The sequence below is a fragment of the Bidens hawaiensis genome, unplaced genomic scaffold, assembly GCF_021521415.1.
Source record: "Bidens hawaiensis isolate Kalapana, Puna unplaced genomic scaffold, B.hawaiensis_p1.1 tig00005823_1, whole genome shotgun sequence".
Taxonomy (NCBI): Eukaryota; Viridiplantae; Streptophyta; class Magnoliopsida; order Asterales; family Asteraceae; genus Bidens; species Bidens hawaiensis.
This window is the reverse complement of record NW_027491384.1, coordinates 124,661-144,807: the sequence shown is the minus strand read 5'-3', so window position 1 is coordinate 144,807 and position 20,147 is coordinate 124,661. Positions and strand designations below refer to the sequence as shown.

The 20,147-nt window shown below is 35.2% G+C and overlaps 3 protein-coding genes and 1 pseudogene across 5 annotated transcripts; 1 reads left to right on the top strand and 3 right to left on the bottom strand.

Annotated features, from left to right (window-relative positions):
- Positions 1-1,176: 1,176 nt before the first annotated feature.
- On the bottom strand, positions 1,177-5,727 carry LOC143630771 (uncharacterized protein At1g32220, chloroplastic-like). The gene is made up of 10 exons (XM_077099690.1): positions 5,497-5,727; positions 4,612-4,732; positions 4,146-4,234; positions 3,751-3,806; positions 3,395-3,450; positions 3,076-3,169; positions 2,497-2,576; positions 2,279-2,321; positions 2,063-2,154; positions 1,177-1,820 (listed from the first exon to the last, which is right to left on the bottom strand). Exons 1-10 carry the CDS (start codon positions 5,538-5,540, stop codon positions 1,647-1,649), a joined length of 849 nt encoding a protein of 282 aa, XP_076955805.1. The 5' UTR covers positions 5,541-5,727; the 3' UTR covers positions 1,177-1,646.
- Positions 5,728-7,390: 1,663 nt separating this feature from the next.
- Positions 7,391-7,876, top strand: LOC143630801 (uncharacterized). The gene has a single exon (XM_077099714.1). The coding sequence runs from the start codon at positions 7,391-7,393 to the stop codon at positions 7,874-7,876; it is 486 nt and encodes a 161-aa protein (XP_076955829.1).
- Positions 7,877-8,929: 1,053 nt separating this feature from the next.
- On the bottom strand, positions 8,930-12,579 carry LOC143630770 (putative plastid-lipid-associated protein 8, chloroplastic; annotated as a pseudogene). Its single transcript, XR_013153234.1, has 4 exons — positions 12,354-12,579; positions 10,542-10,665; positions 10,269-10,448; positions 8,930-9,129 (listed from the first exon to the last, which is right to left on the bottom strand). The product of XR_013153234.1 is annotated as a putative plastid-lipid-associated protein 8, chloroplastic (transcript).
- Positions 12,580-13,997: 1,418 nt separating this feature from the next.
- On the bottom strand, positions 13,998-19,723 carry LOC143630785 (protein KAKU4-like). 2 transcript variants are annotated; one of them, XM_077099701.1, is made up of 8 exons: positions 19,312-19,723; positions 16,741-16,805; positions 16,028-16,104; positions 15,854-15,936; positions 15,653-15,762; positions 15,437-15,584; positions 15,213-15,280; positions 13,998-14,497 (listed from the first exon to the last, which is right to left on the bottom strand). In XM_077099701.1, the coding sequence occupies exons 1-8, from the start codon at positions 19,556-19,558 to the stop codon at positions 14,255-14,257; spliced, it is 1,041 nt and encodes a 346-aa protein (XP_076955816.1). In that variant the 5' UTR covers positions 19,559-19,723; the 3' UTR covers positions 13,998-14,254. The 2 variants fall into 2 exon arrangements, with proteins under 2 accessions (XP_076955816.1, XP_076955815.1); XM_077099700.1 differs by having other exon boundaries at positions 16,741-16,808; positions 19,312-19,721.
- Between the last annotated feature and the right edge of the window lie 424 nt (positions 19,724-20,147).

Genomic DNA, 20,147 nt, shown 5'->3' with positions numbered 1-20,147 from the left:
AATTAAGTAAAATGTGTGTGTATAAAGTTGTGAATTAGTATATTGGACACCCCTAAATGACATGGTGTACTTGGTAGCTACCAACCGATCCAGGGTAAAAGGAGCACATAAATAATAGTTCATCAAACGCTACAACCTTGTACATAGTAGACCGAGTGACTTTGTGTTGATGCACTCCGAGTTTTGACACCAAATTTTAGGCACGCAGAATGAAAATCATTTCAACCTTAATGTTTACTCCGTATTTCATTTCTACGTCACCCTCGTAATATCTAACGTTTAAGGAAGTAGGATCCGGGCATTGAATAACTCAGAATTCATTCCCCAAGTTTAGAAGATGATGAATATGGATAAATGATACTTGAAAGGTAAAATTCAACAAATAACACTTACAGGTACATGTTTTCTAAATCTCCACTAACAGATCGTTAACGTATATATACTAAACCACATTGCCTCATCACCCATGATGGTCCGCCTACCTTGGACCACTCACGCTCTCTTTTTTGTTATACACATCTTATCATTCGGTTACAGTTTGTGAGGAAGGATTAGAGGGTCACTACCATTGATAGTGACAGTCGTGATGTTTATTATAGCCGATCCCACTTGAGCGAAGCTCTGCTCCGAACGGAGGCTCTATACCGATACAAAGTTCTATATCGGTCGAGACTCTGCCAATTTCGGGAGCGCTTAACATCCCACGCCTTCATCCAACATAGTTATGCCTAAATCAATCCAACTCTCTTAGAAACTAGGAAAGTCGTTCATCTCAAGCCTAACAACAAAATCTGTCCTATCCCGTATTTTGTTATGCCTACAGAGATGTATACTAAACCATAAGAAACGCATCACCTCGGATGAATTATGTGTTTATGAACTCAACTCCAAAGTTAAATGTGTACAGGGCCTACAGGCTGAGGTAATTCAAGGATGGCTGACCTTTGAGAAGTTTTCATCCGGACAATCAAAAGCGAATCTATGAGCTTTTTCTTATGTACAAAGTAAACAATATTGGTTGATATTCGAGACTAAATATTGCTAACCCGCTGCTGATAAGTAGCATTTGAGCCCTGATTCCAACCACATAATTTGTTAACTGATGTTCACGCACTATTATAGCGCATGCCCATCCTAGTTTCATTGAAAATCTAGCAAGTTCACACCTGTTCAATTAGGTTTAGTCTAGCCAGTATTTATCATGACATATGGAAGTTCACGCCAATAACAAATCTTATGATGCTTTTATTGCCCACAATATTATAAACTCCATGTTCCCTTTACCCTCAAATTTCATCATTGAAACTATAATTCATCCATCAACTCTAAACACCAGAAACAACAATAGACTCCTGCTGTGTTATGTTTGGTTTTATTTATAAAATAACCTAATGATAATGTTCTTGAATGCATCTAAGACATCATTCAAAATCCTGCATATGTGCATTATCGTGTTACTCCAAAATGCAACGTAAAAAACACCCGAGAGACCGAATCAGAATTACATGAGCATGATTTTCATCTCTTTTATTGACCCGAAAACCTCTTTCAAGAAACATAAATTAGTGCCACTCTACCAAAGAACGATGCCTAGTGTTTTGAGCCTCGTCTTAATATAAATATATATTTGTATTTCACGGGCGTGTTTATTTCTGCTGGCTGTAACGTTTTAACGCATAAACATCAACAATGCCAGGAGGGAAAACTGGATCAATTGAGCCTCTAACAGCAACTTTAGCTACAGCTTTAACATCCACAGGCGGAGTCAACACTGGTCCAACTATAGGGACCTGAGTCAACGGCTTTGCGTATTGCATAACCTGCATTGTTCATAACAACAATTATTTTCAAAGGTTTCGGTTAAAGATGCCAACTTTGACCTGTTCACTTACAAACGGGTCAATTTGGACTTCTTGTTATCTAAAATGATCGTATAAAAACGTAACAGGAGACAATTCTCATAACAATATTCAATATTAATTAAAAATGGTGAAAAAACTATATGTGGGTCAAACCTAAGTTGACTGGTCCGTTAGAAGTAGAAGTCATATATTAAACGTACCATCTCTAGTGGAGAACCGATTACACCAAGAGGTACTTTCATGCTGCCAACTCGACGAGTTCCATAAATGAAACCAGGCCTCAAAATCACATCTAAAATTAAAAGATACATGTTATTGTGAATTTAGACGACTAGAGATTAAAATTATCAGTGAAAAAACAAAGTTCTGTTTAGAAAATAAGTGCATATTATAGTAAAAGGCGATACAAAACTCACGTCCATGTGGAAACTTTGTCAGCAACTCTGTTTCAGTAGCTCTCTGCATTATACATATTTCTAGGTGATTATAGGAAATTATTAAAAGGATAGCATTCTGTAAATAAAAGTATAAAACTAGAAATTTGGTTTAAACAGACATTCACATTTGGCTACAAATTAACTACTTTTGATTTCGAGAATGAAAGAATCAATGCTTGCATATGGTCAAAAAGTACCTTTCCATCATAATATCCTTGTATCAAGTAATTAATCACGCCGAAGTCAGCCGCAGATATGTAGACAAATCTTTTAATCCCTATAGACGTAATGAAGAATAGATTACAACTAAATTAAGGTTCAAGAACCTTTAAAGTTTAAACATTAGAAGCACAGATCTTTTTAAGAATTTTATTTTGTGTGCCATCAGGGTTTATCATTTACTACTAAGGGTGTAAACAAGCTAAGCCGAGCTACTCGAGATCAGCTCAAAATAAGCCGAGCTTAAACACACACACACACATATACTGATATACATATACATAAACACATACATAATCATTTTTATTTTGTATAATAAATATATAACATATCATTCTATACATAAGTATGATAAAAGTAATTGTTGTATCTGTGTATAAATAAAATAACCAATATTTAATAAATAGTAACCGAGCTTTAGACATAGAGCTCGAGCTCTCTTAGATAACACGAGACGAGCTCGGGAATTCGGGATCGACTCGTTACTAATTGCTAAATGAGTAATAGCATAGAAAACAATAAAACAAAAGGAAAGCACAATTGAATTCAGCTAAAACCTTTTTCAGCTGCAGCTCTAACAGCATTGATGTTTGCAGTTCCATTGATCTTGTCCATGTGCGCATTGGAACCAAAACCACCGACACATGAGATCTGAAAGATTTAAGCAGAAAATCAAGACTATTTTTGTAAAATCTATATTAAATAAATAAACAAATAGCAGTGCCAGCTATCAATTATCTAATAGAAGTTATGTTTTCTTCTATTTTAGTAAAACCAATTATAAGACTATTGATGCTTACTTATATTTTTTAAGCTATAAAATAAGAACTTATATTAAATTAGAAACATTTAGGAGGAAATAGAGACAACACGTACAACAGAAGTGACTCCATCGAGTGCATCCTTCCATGAGTCACCTGACAGCAAGTCCCCTGTCATCACACAAAGCAAAAGATTAGTCATTTTGCATAAATAAAACAAAATTATTTTATGTCATCATAGACCCGATACTGCTTCTAAATTCAAATTGTTGGGCAAACAATATACTTTGCTTTAATTACGCAATGCGCCCACTAAATACAAAAAAAAAAAATCATATTGAGGACTTGTCTTGTTACATTCAATAAATTCTCTTATCTTGATTGTCATGTAATCAGTTGTTAAACTTATCTGCACCTATTTAGGTCTTTCATCATTTAAGCTCATATAAACTTAAAAGTTGTATATAATACCTTTACGCCAATCCACTTTGTTAGCCCATGATTCTTGGATAGATGACTTGCCGGATCTGCCACATAAAGATTAGAAAATTCAGCAGCATATAAAACCAACACATGAAAGATAGCATATTCAAAGCTAAAGATAACATATTCAAAGCTAGTTAAGTAGATCTTTTATTGTTAAATATCTAGGGTTTGGGCTCATATACTACAGCAACAATAAGATCAATTCAATGTAAAATTTTCTACTATTTTTATTAATGCGAACGTGATCAATCCACATAAGTCACAAGTTACAACAAAAGTATAAGTATCATAATTTAAAGCATATCATAGATCATAAGGGTGATACTTTTAACTCAAAGAAAATCATTTAAAGATGATGTAAAAAAATAAAAGATGATTACCTGCTAACGCTCGCAACTGACAAGCCGCGATCCAATGCTTCTTTGCATATGTGTGAGCCAACAAACCCATTTCCACCAAGAATAAGTAACTGATTACAGAAAAAAAAAATAGATAAATATATGCTTATTCATATATACACATGCAAACATGAAAACATCAATACATATGCAATCCAGTGTTTTAACAAAACGATTCACCCATCCCCTAAAAGATCCAACAATTTCAGCTCTAAATTTTTCATACTATCCCAAGAATGCAATATTTCCAGTTTGCCAAACTAGTAGCCATATTTATATTACACTATGTGCTAATCAACATTGATTCTAGAACAATGGAATTAGCATTTGAATATGTAAAACCTTCTTTTTGATTGGGCATTGTGCACTCAAATATCAGTATATAAACATGATCCTCTCACAAAAGAAAAAAATTCAACATGTACATACACACATAACCTGAAAGTACCTTCTCTACTGCAGGAGGTGGAGTCTGTACTGTTTCAGCTTCCTCTACTTTAAGCGGTTGGTCAATCTTATTAGATTCCGTAGACAAAAACCTTCCTCTTCCAGTTGAACCAAATGCATTCCTTCAATTCCACAACAAATTCAAAACAAAATCATCATATTATTATAAGCACTACTACAAAACCTAAAATCACTCCATTCATTAAACAACCAGTTGCTTTCCTCCAATTAACACATATTACAACCACATTTAATTCAATTAGGTTTTTAGGTCAATTTGAGGCTCGATTTTGACAGACTTTTTAACTGTTGACACGACCCGAACCCAACACTATGAAAACCAGGTTTTGGGTCGACTAACACGACCCATTTAGAAAACGGGTCGAGTTCGAGTTGACCCGTTAACCCGTTTAAGTATTTTCCAATCCAATTTCAAAGATTTCTAATAAGGTTGACATCTTTAACACAAATAGCAATAGCAAATAGCAATAGCAATAGCAATAGCAATAGCAATAGCAATAGCAATAGCAATAGCAATAATAATAATAATAATAATAATAATAATAATAATAATAATAATAATAATAATAATAATATGGGTCGGGTTCAAGTTGCACATTTCAACCACCCGCCTACCAGACACGATGAAAACCAGGACACATTTAAAAAACGGGTCGGGTTCGAGTTGACCCATAATCCAATTTCAAGATTCCTAACAGGGTTGAAAGAAATTATTAGCATGAATAATAATATGGGTCGGGTTCGAGTTGACCCGTTTAAGTATTTCCCAATCCGATTTCCAAGAAATCTAACAGGTTGAAATCTTTGACACGAATAATAATATGGGTCGGGTAAAAAATGAAGGAGTTGAGATGGGAAAACTTACAGTAATCGAGAAGGTGATGATCTGGAGTGAATTAAACGAGACATGATCGACTGATTGATTGATTGCTTGCTTTGCTTGAATTGAATCGAAGGGTTGGTTATTCGAAGAGGTGAAATGAAGGCAAGAAGAAGCGCAGGTTAGCAAAGTGTAGAATGGTGGTGACACGTATCATGTACACGTGGATTAATATTGGCCTGTAGCAGACACCCATCCAGAACACGCGAAAGAAAAGTGTATTTTTACAAATACTCAAATATGGTCCCTCAACTATCGTTAGTTCATTTGTAACTGCGTATAGAGGAGTAAAAAAAACATTGGTTTGGCTTATAAGCTTAACCGGGTTGATCAGCAATCAAAACTGGCTTGGGTTATACATAGGTTTAGACCATCCTCATTGTCGAACTCTCATTGGTTTAGAACACTGTTAAAAATTAAAAAAAAAAATCAATTAAAAGTAGACAAACGGCTCGTGATGGCAAACCATTTTGCAAACAAGATCACTTATCACATGTCATTCATTCTATGGTTCTTTTTTTTTCTTTTTTCTTTTAAACTAATTTATTTTAACATCAATATTGTTTTTTTCTAATATTTTATTAATCAAGTTATTTAAAAATTCTAAATCACTCTTGTTCAAATTGGTTACAAATCTATTAAATGGATTCGGTTCAGGTTTACAAATTGGTTCGGGGGAAATGGTTTATTGTCGAATAAGGTCGAGTAAAAAATTGCTTCACTGAATTCTACTATAAGGTCAAGTACATTTATTCGGTCAGTAAAACCTGAGCGTTAAAACCCATACGTTGGTAAAATATCATAAGTAAGCAACGAGGTTGGTAACATCCGAGTAGGGATGAGATCGGGACGGTACCGGTACCGGTCCCGAAAATCACGGATTTTTGGTACCGGTACCGGTATCGAAATATTCGATTCGGTACCGGTACCGGTACGAGACCTGTATTTAAGGTAAAATTTCGGAAAATTTCGAGAAATACCGGTCCCGGTACCGAAACTCAAAACGTTGGTACCGATGGTACCAAATCGGTACCGATACCGGTACCAGTCCCGAATTTGTCCATCCCTACATCCGAGGGTTGTTGGTCTCAAACTTATAAGCGGTGAGTCGACACAAGTAATCGTTTAATTATAGAATTTAAAACAAAAACAAAAGAAACCCAAAAAAACAAATCATTAAGGTGTCACGACCTGGCCCAACAAGGGCTTAGCGATCCCAAAACTCACAATTAATTTGATGATTATGATGATGATTGAAAACGCTCGTGTTTAACGACCTTTTTGTTTCAGTTTCAGTATCGTAACGAGCGTAACCCAACTTGCCACCGCAACGCTCGTAACAAACTTAACAAATATTAACCGAACCCCACATTGGTGCACCGCCGCAACACGATGAGTATGTTCGGGTAAGACAATAGTTTAATTTTAGTATATTAAATTGATTAGATAAGGACATGTATTTGGCAATTTAAAAAAATGAAAAAGTAAAAATGGTTAAGCGTAAATTAGAATTTGAAAACCCTAATTCCAAGGACATAAAATCCCCAAATTGTTGTGCGATTGGTGAACATGGAGCAAAAGCCCAATGACACTCGTGCTTCCGATCAAACACCACCGGCTAATACTCCTCGACCTTCCTCTAATTCCAGTCCAGGTAAACATTTATTCTTTGAATGAAGGAATTTGTTGTTAATATAGTCTGTTCAGTTCATTGCTTGCTACTTTCACTTTACTTTTTCTACTATTGCTTCTTCAATTGTTTAGTGGTGTTAAAGGTTTAGTGGTGTCATGGGACACACACCCTTTAGAGATAAATCTAGGAAATTATTATAGGGGACGGAAACTGATGTGAATGCTCTAACGCTCAAGTGTAAATATAATGCAATATGCAAAGGCAAACTCATCTGGTTCTGTTTTCTTAATGGCCTTCACAGTTGGCACTGCGGATATGCTCGATGACGTTTTTGGCGAGTCGCTAAACTTAGAAGACGCCCACCTGAACGAAGGCTTTCAAGAAGGCTATGAAACTGGGTTAGCCTCGGGACAAGATGATGGACGGCAAGTTGGCTTAAAAACCGGGTTCACAACCGGTGAGGAGTTAGGGTTTTACAGAGGCTGCATTGATGTCTGGAACTCTGTGATTCGAGTTGAGCCAACTTGCTTCTCCGCTAGAGTTCAAAAGAACATCAAAGAGATGGATGAGTTGGTGTCCAAGTATCCAGTTCTGGAGCCAGAAAACGAGTCTGTAACGGATATTATGGGGTCATTAAGGTTAAAGTTTCGGGCTATATGTGCAACATTGAATGTGAAATTGGAGTACAGCGGCTACCCAAAAGCCTCGGACCCGAATGAGATTCAGTTCTGAGGTCGTAACAAGTTGGCTCAGTTTTTATGTTTTAGTATCGTATTAGTGAGTTAAGCGGTTGATAGTTGTTGTTAGCCGGGTTGTATGAATCTCTATTTTTTAGACATGTTCAATACATAACTAGTTTTAATAGAAAATGATAAAACACTTCTGTAGACTTCTATCCGGCTATGTAACCATTTATTCAAGTTATATGCTTAATCGGACCTCATTCTGTCATTCATTGTTCAAGAGAGTGTGATGGAATATGTTAGATTTTAATGGCGAATTGCATTAACGATCCAAATAGTAAACCGGTAAGATGGCTGTATGACTACCAGTCAGGTTATGAAAGCATTACAAAGTATGATTATTTCAAATAGTTATAATCTTGTTTGTCACTTTATGTTTTTATTTGAGGCAATAGTTAGAATTTACTTGAGTATTTCTTAAAACAATGCGTAGAAGTAAGTTGTTATGTGCATAAGTTATTCACATAAAACGAAGAAACGGAAGACATATTTCAAAATATATATATAAAGAAAATGAACTACAAAGTTTGCATAGAAAATAAAATAAAATTTTAGAGATGAAGATAAATATCGAATGTTAAGTGTATTGTGTCTTGTACAAGTGGCAAGAGTCCCTATAAACAACATTTCCTGAATTGTAGTTTGATTTATTGAAGTGCTTCAAAATAACTACATTACCACTAAACATTTTAATACAAACTAATGATTTAAAATAAAATAGGTTCAAACAACTAAACTGAACACGTAAACTGTCAAACCGTTAAAACCAGCTGGCTTGGTTTGTCGTTTTCCAGAAACATAGTCAGCGGTTCAACTCACTTGCTCTTTCATTTCTTTACAAAATTATTCATTTAATTTCTAGATAAAAGATCATCCAAATTGAAAAACTTCAGTAAACAATATCTCTAAACAGATAGATAAAAGGCTTTCATCAACTTTATGTTTAGAAACAGCAAAATATAATCAAACAAGATGAACATTTCATTCTATTATTGTTATATACAATATACCAAACAGCACGCACAAATTACATCGATTCAGTTTATACCGTCAGTTTTCGCCTTTGGAAAACAAACACTGAGCCTCGAGAACCCTTCCCTAACCTTAAGTTATCATCGATATATGTAATCTCGAGCTGCACTTCACTCTCACCACCAAACTGAAACTCTACTGAGCCTAGCTTAAGTTGTGGTGGCTCAAACACCACCTTAATCCATTTCTCGTCTAGAACTATCAATTTTCCTACAAAACAGAAAAAAGAGGAAAACTGGTCAGTGAATATGTTGAATAATCTAATCGTTAACATTGTGAATATAAGGAACTTAAGATATACTGTTTGGTTGCATAACTTGTGATCATATTCCTGAGTAGTTTAAGGCTGACAAAACCCGATGAGTCGGTTAATGGGTTTTGACCAAAGTGGGCTCCGGTTGAAACAGGTCATTTTATAGAAGTGCAGAACTGAAGTCGTTTTTAATAACAAAAGATTTCGTGCTGTTGTGGTGGATCTGATTAAGGATGATGCTTGCATGTGGTTAAAGTCTAGACCGATACTGTTGTAATCATCCCCCCCCCCCCTTTTTTTGTATGTTTTAGCTTGTTTCTGTTGTTCAGTTTTGGGCTTCATTAGGGGTGGTCCTAGTTTGAGCCTTTCCCTCTCGGGCCTTGTTTATAATATATTGCCGTTTCAAAAAAGAAAAGTAAAACGGGTTTGCCTGTTATATTTCATATTTGTTTTTAGTAACTACAGTTTTCGTGCTCTACTTTTATACCAACTCGCATGTTCCGTCCTTAAACTCAGGAACTTATATAAATAATCCTTCATTTCAAAAGTTGCAAACATTATGTCCTTTCCAGTAACTTGTGTTAAAGATCCTGCTAACTTTTTACAAAACGACTATTTTATAACTAAAAGGAAAAATATGTAATTTTATCATTCTCTTCTTTTACTTTCTTTTATGTTCTTTTGTTTATTCATTTTATTTAATTTTAGTCATTTCACACCCTATTGGCAAAAAAACGTTAACGTCAGTTAAGGACGTAATATGTTACAACTTTTCAAAAAGAAGGAATTATGTAAATTCCTTAGTTAATGAGACAACCTGCAAACAAGTATATACCTAAACAACAAAAAGTATAATGTGCTACCGCTCATTTGTTCTTATTGCGACTACTAGGGAAATCGGCAATGGGTGGTGTTGACCCATTTGGGCCTGTTCTAAGTAAACTAGTTTCACACGAGTCATCCATTTAGACCCATTAGAAGAATCCCTTATGGCCCAAACTAACCCAGCTAGCTATAATAACCGCCCAAAATCAGGTGTTTGGGCAGGTTTTGCATTTTATGATAATTTTTTATTTTAAAGACGGAGTAAACATACCTTTCAAGGAAACTTCTCCATCAAGGAAACCAAGTGCAGAAAAAGACACTTTGTTTCTCACAATATCAGGAGCTTCAACAACTTGAATCATTTCATTTGTTTTGAATATAAGGCGTCCGAATCCACTCCTAAAACCGCCTCCAGGTGATGTAGGATTTGAACAATACACCACATCCCATTCTGTATGCAAAGTCATGAGTTGGCCAAGATTTCAGAATAATCATAAAAACAGCTATAACTGAAATTTAAAAACGGATCACATTAACAGTGTACCTCCAAAAATCAGAGGGCATGTTACAGGTGAATCTATACAATATTTACTCAATTCGCTTGTTAATTCAGCTACTTGCAGGTGCTGTTCCTTTGTCAGTGTAACTCCTCGATCTGTTTGCGTGACCTAATTTAAATATACATACAACTACATTCATCATGTCAAAAATTGGAAGATTAACCACATCAATGATCTAGGGTTCCAAATAAGCTTTTAAACGAACCGAACGTTCGATGAACCGTTCATTTATTTTATAAACAAACGAACATGAACAAAAAACTTTGTTCATTGGGTTTAATTTATGCTCGTTCGTTTACGTTCATTCATGTTCGTTAGTTTATGCTTGTTTAAGTTTGTATGTTTACGTTTGTTGATATATTCATTTAAAAATGGTTTGGCCCGTTACAAGTTAGTTTAGGTATAACTGGTTTTAGCTTAGTTATGTTTGTTGGTCTATGTTAAGCTATGTCTATCCGCTTACGTTCATGAACCGTTCGCACATATATTAACGAACGAAGAACATGTTCATTTTCTTAACAAACGAACACGAATAAGAAAACCTTGTTCGTTTAAGTGTTAGGGTTCGATCGTTTGTTTGGTTAAAGTTAAACGAGCGAACACGAACATGCTCCATGGTGTTCGGTCAGTTTACAAGCCTAGTTCCAAAGGCATGATCGTTTTTAAGGAAGAAAACATTTTTGAACTCGTATCATTGCAGAGATGTGAATGTAAGCATATGAAATCTATTGATCTTGGTTGATTGTTTGATCTATGTGTGTTAGGTTTCATTGATTATATTCATGTTTGTGGACATGGAATCAATCTCGTGGTAACCATATCTTCAATAAGTTAGGTTTTGAGCAAATTGAATAATTTCATCGAGTTTGATCATAAGTTTTGGATTCAATTCAGCTCAGATATCACAAAAACCTAATTTATTTAAGCACAAAACCTAAAATCTGTTAAGTAGGCAAACTTAACTACTTGACTCATAGTCTCATACTCGTCCTAATTTGGCTTTTGTTGTTCGAATACTAAATCAATTTACGCAAATCACACGGCTTTGTTAAACACACAGTTTCTCAAGGGTTATTCTTCAATAATACTCCTACAGTAAACTTAGCAGTCTATTGTGATTCTGATTGAGCTTCATGTCACAACAATTACCGATCTGTTAGTGGCTATGGCAGTCCTAAGTCCTATCTCTTGGAAATCAAAGAATCAACAAACGGTTTCTCTTAATTCTGCGGAGGTTGACTAAGTATTAATTGAGTTACTACTGAACTAGCTTGGCTCACACGTTTGCTGAATCAACTTCAGGAATCCGATCCTATCTCCAATTCCTCTCAAGTCAAGCTGTTATTTACATTGTCAAAATGTTTGTCTTTCATGAACGTACACACCGTTTTAAACTCAATTTGTCAATTTGTACACAAAAATTTACAAAAACACCTCACTAATCTGTATCATACTCGTACTACTGAACACCTAGCCGACCCACATCGAAGTTTACTTTTCATTTTGGCTATTTTTGTACACATTAACAACGTTTTGCTTCCATTGCTATATGTCGGTTAGTTTGCTAATATTTAGTTAGTTCGATAAATAGCACAAAGAACGTATGAAAGATGTATACGTGTAAGGGTTGATTTTGTACATGTAGCACATTTTACAAACTTCATATTATGCTTAACGAACTAACTAATAACGTTAACGAATTTAACCAATATTAGAAAAAAAACTAATTGACTCGTGGCAATGGCAGTAAATGTTAACAAACACACGTATGCCTAAGATAATAAAAGCAAGCAAACCTTTGAGAAAATGGAAGCTGCAAGTTGATCGGGCCGGCGCTGTTAAGGCGATACATCCTGTGCCGGAAACGAAATAATATTTCGAGTGGCTCTGCAGTTGCGAGTTGGAATATTATGAATTCCACGAGGTGGTTGTTGTGGTAGTGAATATAGGCGAGTAACAGAGATTTGTTTAGTAGGTGAAAATGAAAGCACTGAGAAAGCAGCAGGAGAAGAAGCCATTGTTGTGTTGATATTATGGTTATGGTATACAACAACAACAACAACAACAACAATGGCAAATGGGTTTAGTTTAGGGTTTGTGTCTGTAGAAGAAGAGAAACATGTGGTGGGTGATGCCATTTGTGCTCAACTTATCAACCAATTAGAGGCTACAATTCTGCCATGTCATATCTAGTCTAGATGGAAAATTCATTTCTTTTCTACTAACAATTTTTTTTTATTTAACGATCAACTGTTTAACACTCTAACCATCTTATCATCCCATCGAAGTGAGAATGACTCATTTTCAATAACATAATCATAACTAAGTTAGAATCATTTACAATTTATATCGAACGATACAAAATTACGAATTCTTTTATGTTTACTCTTCTAAATCAAAAGCCTTCACTGTATTTTCATGACTTTATACATCAAGAACATTAAATATATCATACATTATTTTAAGTCATTAATGATGGGAAAAGTTTTACTCCGATAAAAGTAGATACGTGACCTTGAGTCACATCTACAGCCACAATCTAGCGACATAAGCGTATAAAGTCATACATTATCCACACATTTATTTAAACTCGCACGCTTAAAGTTAACAAACTCAATGATCGTTTTAATGATTTATTTACCAAAAAAAAGATACATAATTTTAAACAAGCAATCTCAAAAATAGCCAAGAATAATGTAGTGTTTAGTATGAAGTAATGAGAGGTAGAATGAAATGACTCATTCCAAATGAATGAAAGAAAACATGTTTGGTTACTATTCATTAATGGAATGAATCATTCCTAAGGAATGCAAACCCTTCCATATATAACATTTTTCATTCCTTAGCAAAATGTGGTTTTTCTTTCATTCCTTCTAGAATGAAATGGAAAATGATCAATAATAATAATAATAATGATAATGATAATGATGATGATGATAATAATAATTAATAATAAAAATAATTATTATTTTTGTTGTTATTATTACTTCTACTATTATTATTGCTATTTATCATCATCATTATTATTTTATTATAGTATAAATTTTATTATATTATAATTGTTATTATACTTTTATTACTATATCGCATTATCTTATAACCGTTTTATTAATTGATAAAAAATATTATGATTGAATAGTTTACTATTTAATTAAAATAAATAATAAAGTGATGATTCATTTCATTCCTATGTGATAACCAAACAAGACAATGGAATAGTAGTGATTCATTTCATTCATTTGTTCATTCCATTCCCTCGTTCATTCCATTACCCCATACCAAACAGATCCTAAGAAAGAAAAAAAAATTAGTAACCTTGCAAGTTCATTACATAAATAAAAGAGGCAATACTTAAATTTTAAAGAAAAAATAAATTTCAGAAATTAATATCTTTCTTATATCAAAGGATTGATTATTTTTCATCAAAACTATTTATTCCCAATCCAAATTCACTAAAGATGAAAGAAAAGAAACTACAATGTATAAGTTACAACATATTACAAATTACAACTCCACTTCACAACAATTAACTAATCTAACACATAATCAGATGAATTAGTTCAAATACAAATACAAATACAAACACAAACACAGAAACCCTAGCCTAAAACCAGCAACTAGAACTACAAACAACACAACAGTGTAAACCCTAAACCTTACAGTCTCACTGATTCTCAGTAAACCCTAAAAGTCATCTTCACTTGCCCCGGGCCCTCCCTCTTCTAGTGTTGTACTTTCTAGTTCTTGTCACGGGTAGTCGTTTAACAGACGGGCTATTGCCCACCTTAGTAGAAGTCGGGTCACTTGTGTTTGAGCTGCCCTGAGAGAGATTAATGACATCAGTCACTTCTGCACGTTCAGTAATTTTATCGGGATTGGCATCAACAAGAGTGACGTCATCACTCGTTTTATCATTTTTAACATCTGTTTCCTCTGCAATCTGTAAAGCAAAACATAGAAGAAAGATTCATGATCAGTAAATCATCCATTAATTATAATTATATAACTTTATTACTGAATTAGTCGATCAAAGGACTTGAAAACTTTTGAATAATACTTTGAGCGACTTTCAACCCACTCGATCTGTTTCATTTCTAGACAACCTAAAGTTTGACCCATTTAGAGATGAAATATAACCAGGCCTCTAAAGGAACCGAACGAACATGAACGGAACATGTTCGTGTTCGTTCGTTTAACTTTAATCGAACAAACGATTGAACATGAACAATTAAACGAACGTGATTTTCTTGTTTGTGTTCATTTGTTAGGAAAAAAATGAGTACGTGTTTGTTCGTTAACAACATAAACAAACGCTTCACGAACGAACATAACTGAGGAGAGATGAATGAACATAACTGAGTTAAAAAAAACCAACTAAAAGTAAATGTGAAACACAAAGTGTTGGGCCTAAAAACTTATTAAATTGGGGTAATTGTAATTAGCCAATAAAATTTAAATGAACATTTTAACAAACTTAAAACAAAAGAACGAGCATAAACGAATTAAATGAACGAATGTTCACGAACAAGACGTGTGTTCATGTTTGTTTGTTTAACCATATGAACACAAAACTTTATTCATGTTCGTTCACTTATTAAATGTTGTTCAACCGTTTTTCACAATAAAAAAACTATAAACTTCTAAACAATGATTACCGGATTTTGCTCCTCGATTGTTGGAAGAGAAAAGGTTTCAGTTGGTGCATCATCTTGAGTGTTCACATCTGAAAACCAAAACAAAATTAAAAAAACACAAAACTAAGAATACAGAAAGCCAACATATTTTTATATTTGACTAACAATCAAAAACTCAATAAACTATTAAACCATGTGATATGCCAAATATCTATCATCTAAAAAAATGAGACAAAATGACCAACCGTTTGAAACCAAGCTAGCAGTTTCGTTCTTGGTTTTTAGTGCTTCTAAAGATATATGCTCGCCTGGTTTCATAAGCTCTGTGACCTTGGAATGCAACCGTTGCATTTTATTTTGAATCTTCCAAGATGCATTTGAATGATTATCCATCTAAACATGTAATAAATAATTTAGCAGAATGTCAAATCAGATAAAGAGAAGTTGAAAGTTATACTAACATTCCCATGAACGCTATTGTCCAAGTTTGATTTTGAGCTTGTTCCGACCATGTTCTCTGAAATTATTTTTCTTGCTTCTGTGATGGTTTTGTCGATGATATCAGGATTCTCTGTTATAATTAACAAAATACAACATTATTTTATATTATATTAAAGAAAGAAAACGATGTTCAAATTAATGATTCCTGCTAAGAATCTTACTTGGTGCAGCATTGATTCCCTCTTTCATGGTACAATCTACAACTCGCGAATTGATAATCTCGATTAGTTTATCACGCTCTTCCCTGTTTTAACATGTTGAAAAAGTTATCTGTAAGTACAACTGAAACTTAATTTAGTATGAACCACAAAGTGTTGTAAAAAAAAGATTGTTACCTTGAAAAGTGTTCAAGCATAATTAGTTGTTCAATTAGATAAAAAATCTCACTCTTACCAGATGAACTGCCTTTATTCTGGTGAAATAAAATTACATATTAGATGAAATAATTGCATTCAAAGATCAAAAGTTTAAACAAAGAATCAGTGCATTAAATAGCCTCATAAATTCACATTGCCTAGAAAGAGTGCGCAAATGTGCAACGATTGCAAAGCTATAATTATATTACAATTGTAGTAATGTATACTAAGAATATCAAGTGTGCTCATCACTCATAATGTATGCGGGGTCCACACAAGTAATCGAGTTACATATTAAGGCGCCCATATATTTAAACTACTTTATAGGCCATCCAAGCATATATCTTGTTTCAATCATAGTACAGATAATTTCATACCAATTTAGCCAAAAACAAGTCACGATAAATGCCCTTGAAAATCCTAACAAGACATTAAAATCTCGACAAGGTGTCAGCATGTTATAGATTAAAAGTGTTGTATTTGTTTTCAAAAATTTTGGAGCATATTCGTCATTCAGCATGTTTTTTATGTCAAAATTGGTATAAATTAAACAAGATGCATAGTTTAAAATACTTAGTGCTTTAATGAAAAAAGTGCCCGAGAAATACAAAAATGGTAAAGATAGCTAATGATCATAAATCATTTTCATTCATTAACCGAGACAAATCGATTAAAAAAAACTATGAAAATACCTTAGTCAGCTCAGCATCACCATCAGGAAGGTTTGCATCAGGTACACATTCGTCTTCTATACCAACTTCTGTAATCAACAAAACCGAATTAACAAGAAGCAACTTTATACAAATAAACACCAATAACTATAACTAACAAAACCAAATAACAAAATCAACACTTTCATAGTCAAGTAACAAACAAGTAAACAGGAAAAAGGGAACCAACACCAACAGACACTAAACATTTGTCTTTTATGTGTACAGTTTCGGGTCAAATAATCGCTTTGACAAAAAGTCAAACGTTTGACTTAAATATGTACAAAGTCAACCCAATCAATTTCAAATCTTTTTTTCTTAATCCAACAATAATTCAACACCAACACAACAAGTAAACAGGAAAAATAGAACCAACACCAACAGACACTAAACATAAAACATTTGTCTTTTATTAGGCTGAGGGGTGTGGGGGGCTCTAATGGGGGCGCGAGTGGGGGCTCTAGCCAATAATATTGTGACGTGTGGCAGAGAGAGAAACTGGATAAGGGGGGTGTTGGAGCCCCCGCTGGAGCCCCTGGCCCTGGTGTGGAGGGGCTTCAGCAGGGGCTCCAGCGGATTTTTTTTTTATTTTTTTATAAATATATTCAAAAAACGTATTATTAAAAAAACTCATAAATTATTAAAAAAAAAAACACATTAATATCTAAAAATAAAATAAAAATTAAAGTACTAAAAAAACATTATTCTTATTCTTCGGCTTGGTCTTCTTCGATCAACCTCTTTCGGATACGTTCCTTTTGCTTTTCCATCAGCATTTGATCGACCGGATTTAGGTTACTGAAGTCTCTTGTAAGGAAGTCCAAATCTCTCATTCGACTTTTTTCCTTTTTGTCATTAAAGACCACCTCCATGGTTTTGTTGAATTTATTGAGGGATTCAACAAGATCGACGATGTTTACGGCTCCCCCCTCAGCCGGTTTTTTCCCCTTGGCGTCCCTTCCCAATGGCCGCCTCCTCGGCGGTGAAGACGTTTCCTCCCTCGCAATGTTTAGGTCGAATCCAACGCGGCAATCCGACCCGGCGGAAGTGCTATACGCTCCAGACGAACTAGTTTTAGTCCGTTTCGGCCCTACTTCCGCATCATGGTCCGGCGCCACAAGCTCAACCCACTTGGAACACCTTTTCAACCTCTCCCACAACTTTAAATCGTCCCACGTCTTCACCGTCCCATACCTCCGCAAACACTCCTGCCTCCACTATTCGACAGTGAAATTGTAAACCGCCAAATCATCACTGCCACTTGGTCTCATACGACCGGCGTTCCTGTTGAAAAGATTAGTAAACAAGCCGACAAATTTTCTGATTTCGGACCACCGACCCGAAATCATATCGGCGTTTCGCTCTGTACTCCCAACGAGCGTATAGAACGTCTCCCTAACCTTTGTCCAAAAAACCTTGCTTTTTTGGTAGTCGGCTGCAAAATGAATAATTAAATTAAATTTCCAGTTAACTTTTTTATTTAACTTTTTTATTAAAAATCATTTTTAAAAACGTTAAAACAATTACCGCAACGCCGATCCTCAGAAATGACTATCCAAGCCCGACACAAGGCTTCCTTCTCATCCGATGACCACGAAGTGGTTTTCCGTTTCGTCCTCGGAGTCGAAGCCGGTCCCGGCCCGTCCGTTGCAAGTTGTTTTTTCCGGTGGACGCGTCTTCTTGCTCCCGTAGCATCACCGTGTGATTCTTGTGTCTCTGGAATAACAAAGTTAGGAGACGGTTGTATGTTGGATGGTTGAAAGCCGGATGTTTCTTGCGGCCCCGAATAAAACATCGGTTGGTCTGGTGACGACCATAAATCGTCGTCAATATAATCTGAATCTAGGTTTGGGTACCAATTTCCAGACATTTTTGGGTATTATATAGGAGTTTGGGATATTATATAAGAGTTTGTAAGGTGAAATTGTGTTTTGATATGGTTGAAATGGGAGTAATTTGGGGTATTATATAGAGGTATTAAGGTTTTTTTTTAAAAAAATTCGGAGCTCAACGGCTCTTTCTCGCGAGCTCAACGGCTCTTTCTCTCTCTTCTCCCGCGACCACACTCACGCCTGCCTGGGGGCTCGCGCTCGCGCCCCGTTCGCGCCCCGGTTCGCGCCCCGGTGGTGTGGGGTTAGCGCCTGGGGGCGCGAGCGGAGGGGCTCTCGCGCCCAGGTTAGCGCCCCACACCCCTCAGCCTTAAGTACAGTTTTGGGTCAAATAATTGCTTTGACAAATAGTTAACCATCTGACTTAAATGAGTACAAACTACAAAGTCAACCCAATCAATTCCAAATCTTTTTTCAACATAATACCAAGAACCCACAAATCTTCACTTCCTCAATTTCACCCCCACAAAACTTTAAAAACCCATTTCAACTTCCATGACATTAACAAACCCTAATCCCAAATTCTCCCTCAAAACACAATAAAACCCAAAACCCACGTCACAAAACACTCAACCCACATGCAATTGCCCATACCAACCCTCAATTCACACTCAAACACTCTCACAAAAAAAAGCCCTAATTTTGAACAGTTTAGAACAAAAACCTGAATCGGAATCAGTTTCTGAAGACACCCCATTTGAGCCCCAAGTTTTGGGGTTCCAAATAGAGGAAATAAGTTTAGTTGCACCGCCAGCGACGAATTTGGCCGGAAAAAGAAGTCCGTTACGCCAATTGGAGGGTTCCGGTCGGTCGTACGGAGTGGTTCTGTGGGAAATTGTTTTTTGTTTTAATATTTTACCGCCGGATCTGGCTCCGGCGGTGTCTGCGGCGGCGGGAAGACCGGAATCCATGGTGGGAATTGGAAGGGAAGAGATGTGAATCGGCGTTTGGTGGTGGTGGTTATTGTGTGGGAGTTGCTGATAATAATAATAAAATGGTTTTATTTTGTCATAAATAGTTTTAGAAAATGCATGACATGTGTTACATTTAATTACACATGAATTGGATTGGGGGTGATATATCCGTATTTGATAACCAAAAATGGATATATCAAGTACTTGTGAATTCTTCTTTTTATGTATTTTTTTTTAGTTTTTGGACGGTAAGAATAGAATTATATTAAAGATGGCGTAAACGCCTCCGGTGAGAAACTGAAAAAAGGTTATAGTTTCTGAAAATAAGAAACAACAATGAAGAATATCAGGTGCAACCCTAAGCTATAATAAGGAAAAAAAACAATCTATATAGAAAAAATAGTCATGTTGACCATGTGTTTTCCGTTTCTAGTCATGGTTTTCATAAATTGTTCAAAATGAACGCTCAAGAACCGTTGAATTGAAGTTTATTAGATAGTTGCCGACATAATAGATATGCTACCTGACGAAGCTCATGGACTAGTAAAATAAAAGCAAAAGTTGTCATATTTTTGTGTGTCCAAGC

Bases quoted from the DNA above. Each gene is read 5' to 3' on its own strand.
- LOC143630801 (XM_077099714.1), top strand. From the start codon at position 7,391: ATGCAATATGCAAAGGCAAACTCATCTGGTTCTGTTTTCTTAATGGCC.
- LOC143630785 (XM_077099700.1), bottom strand. From the start codon at position 19,558: ATGGATTCCGGTCTTCCCGCCGCCGCAGACACCGCCGGAGCCAGATCC. The intron at 15,585-15,652 runs GTTAGTATAACT...TTACATGTTTAG, and splicing joins ACAATAGCGTTCATGGGAAT to ATGGATAATCATTCAAATGC. The intron at 14,498-15,212 runs GTAATCATTGTT...TTTGCTTTACAG, and splicing joins CAATCGAGGAGCAAAATCCG to ATTGCAGAGGAAACAGATGT.
- LOC143630771 (XM_077099690.1), bottom strand. From the start codon at position 5,540: ATGTCTCGTTTAATTCACTCCAGATCATCACCTTCTCGATTACT. The intron at 3,807-4,145 runs GTAATCATCTTT...TTTATGTGGCAG, and splicing joins TCAGTTGCGAGCGTTAGCAG to ATCCGGCAAGTCATCTATCC. The intron at 1,821-2,062 runs GTACGTTTAATA...TGAACAATGCAG, and splicing joins TCGGTTCTCCACTAGAGATG to GTTATGCAATACGCAAAGCC.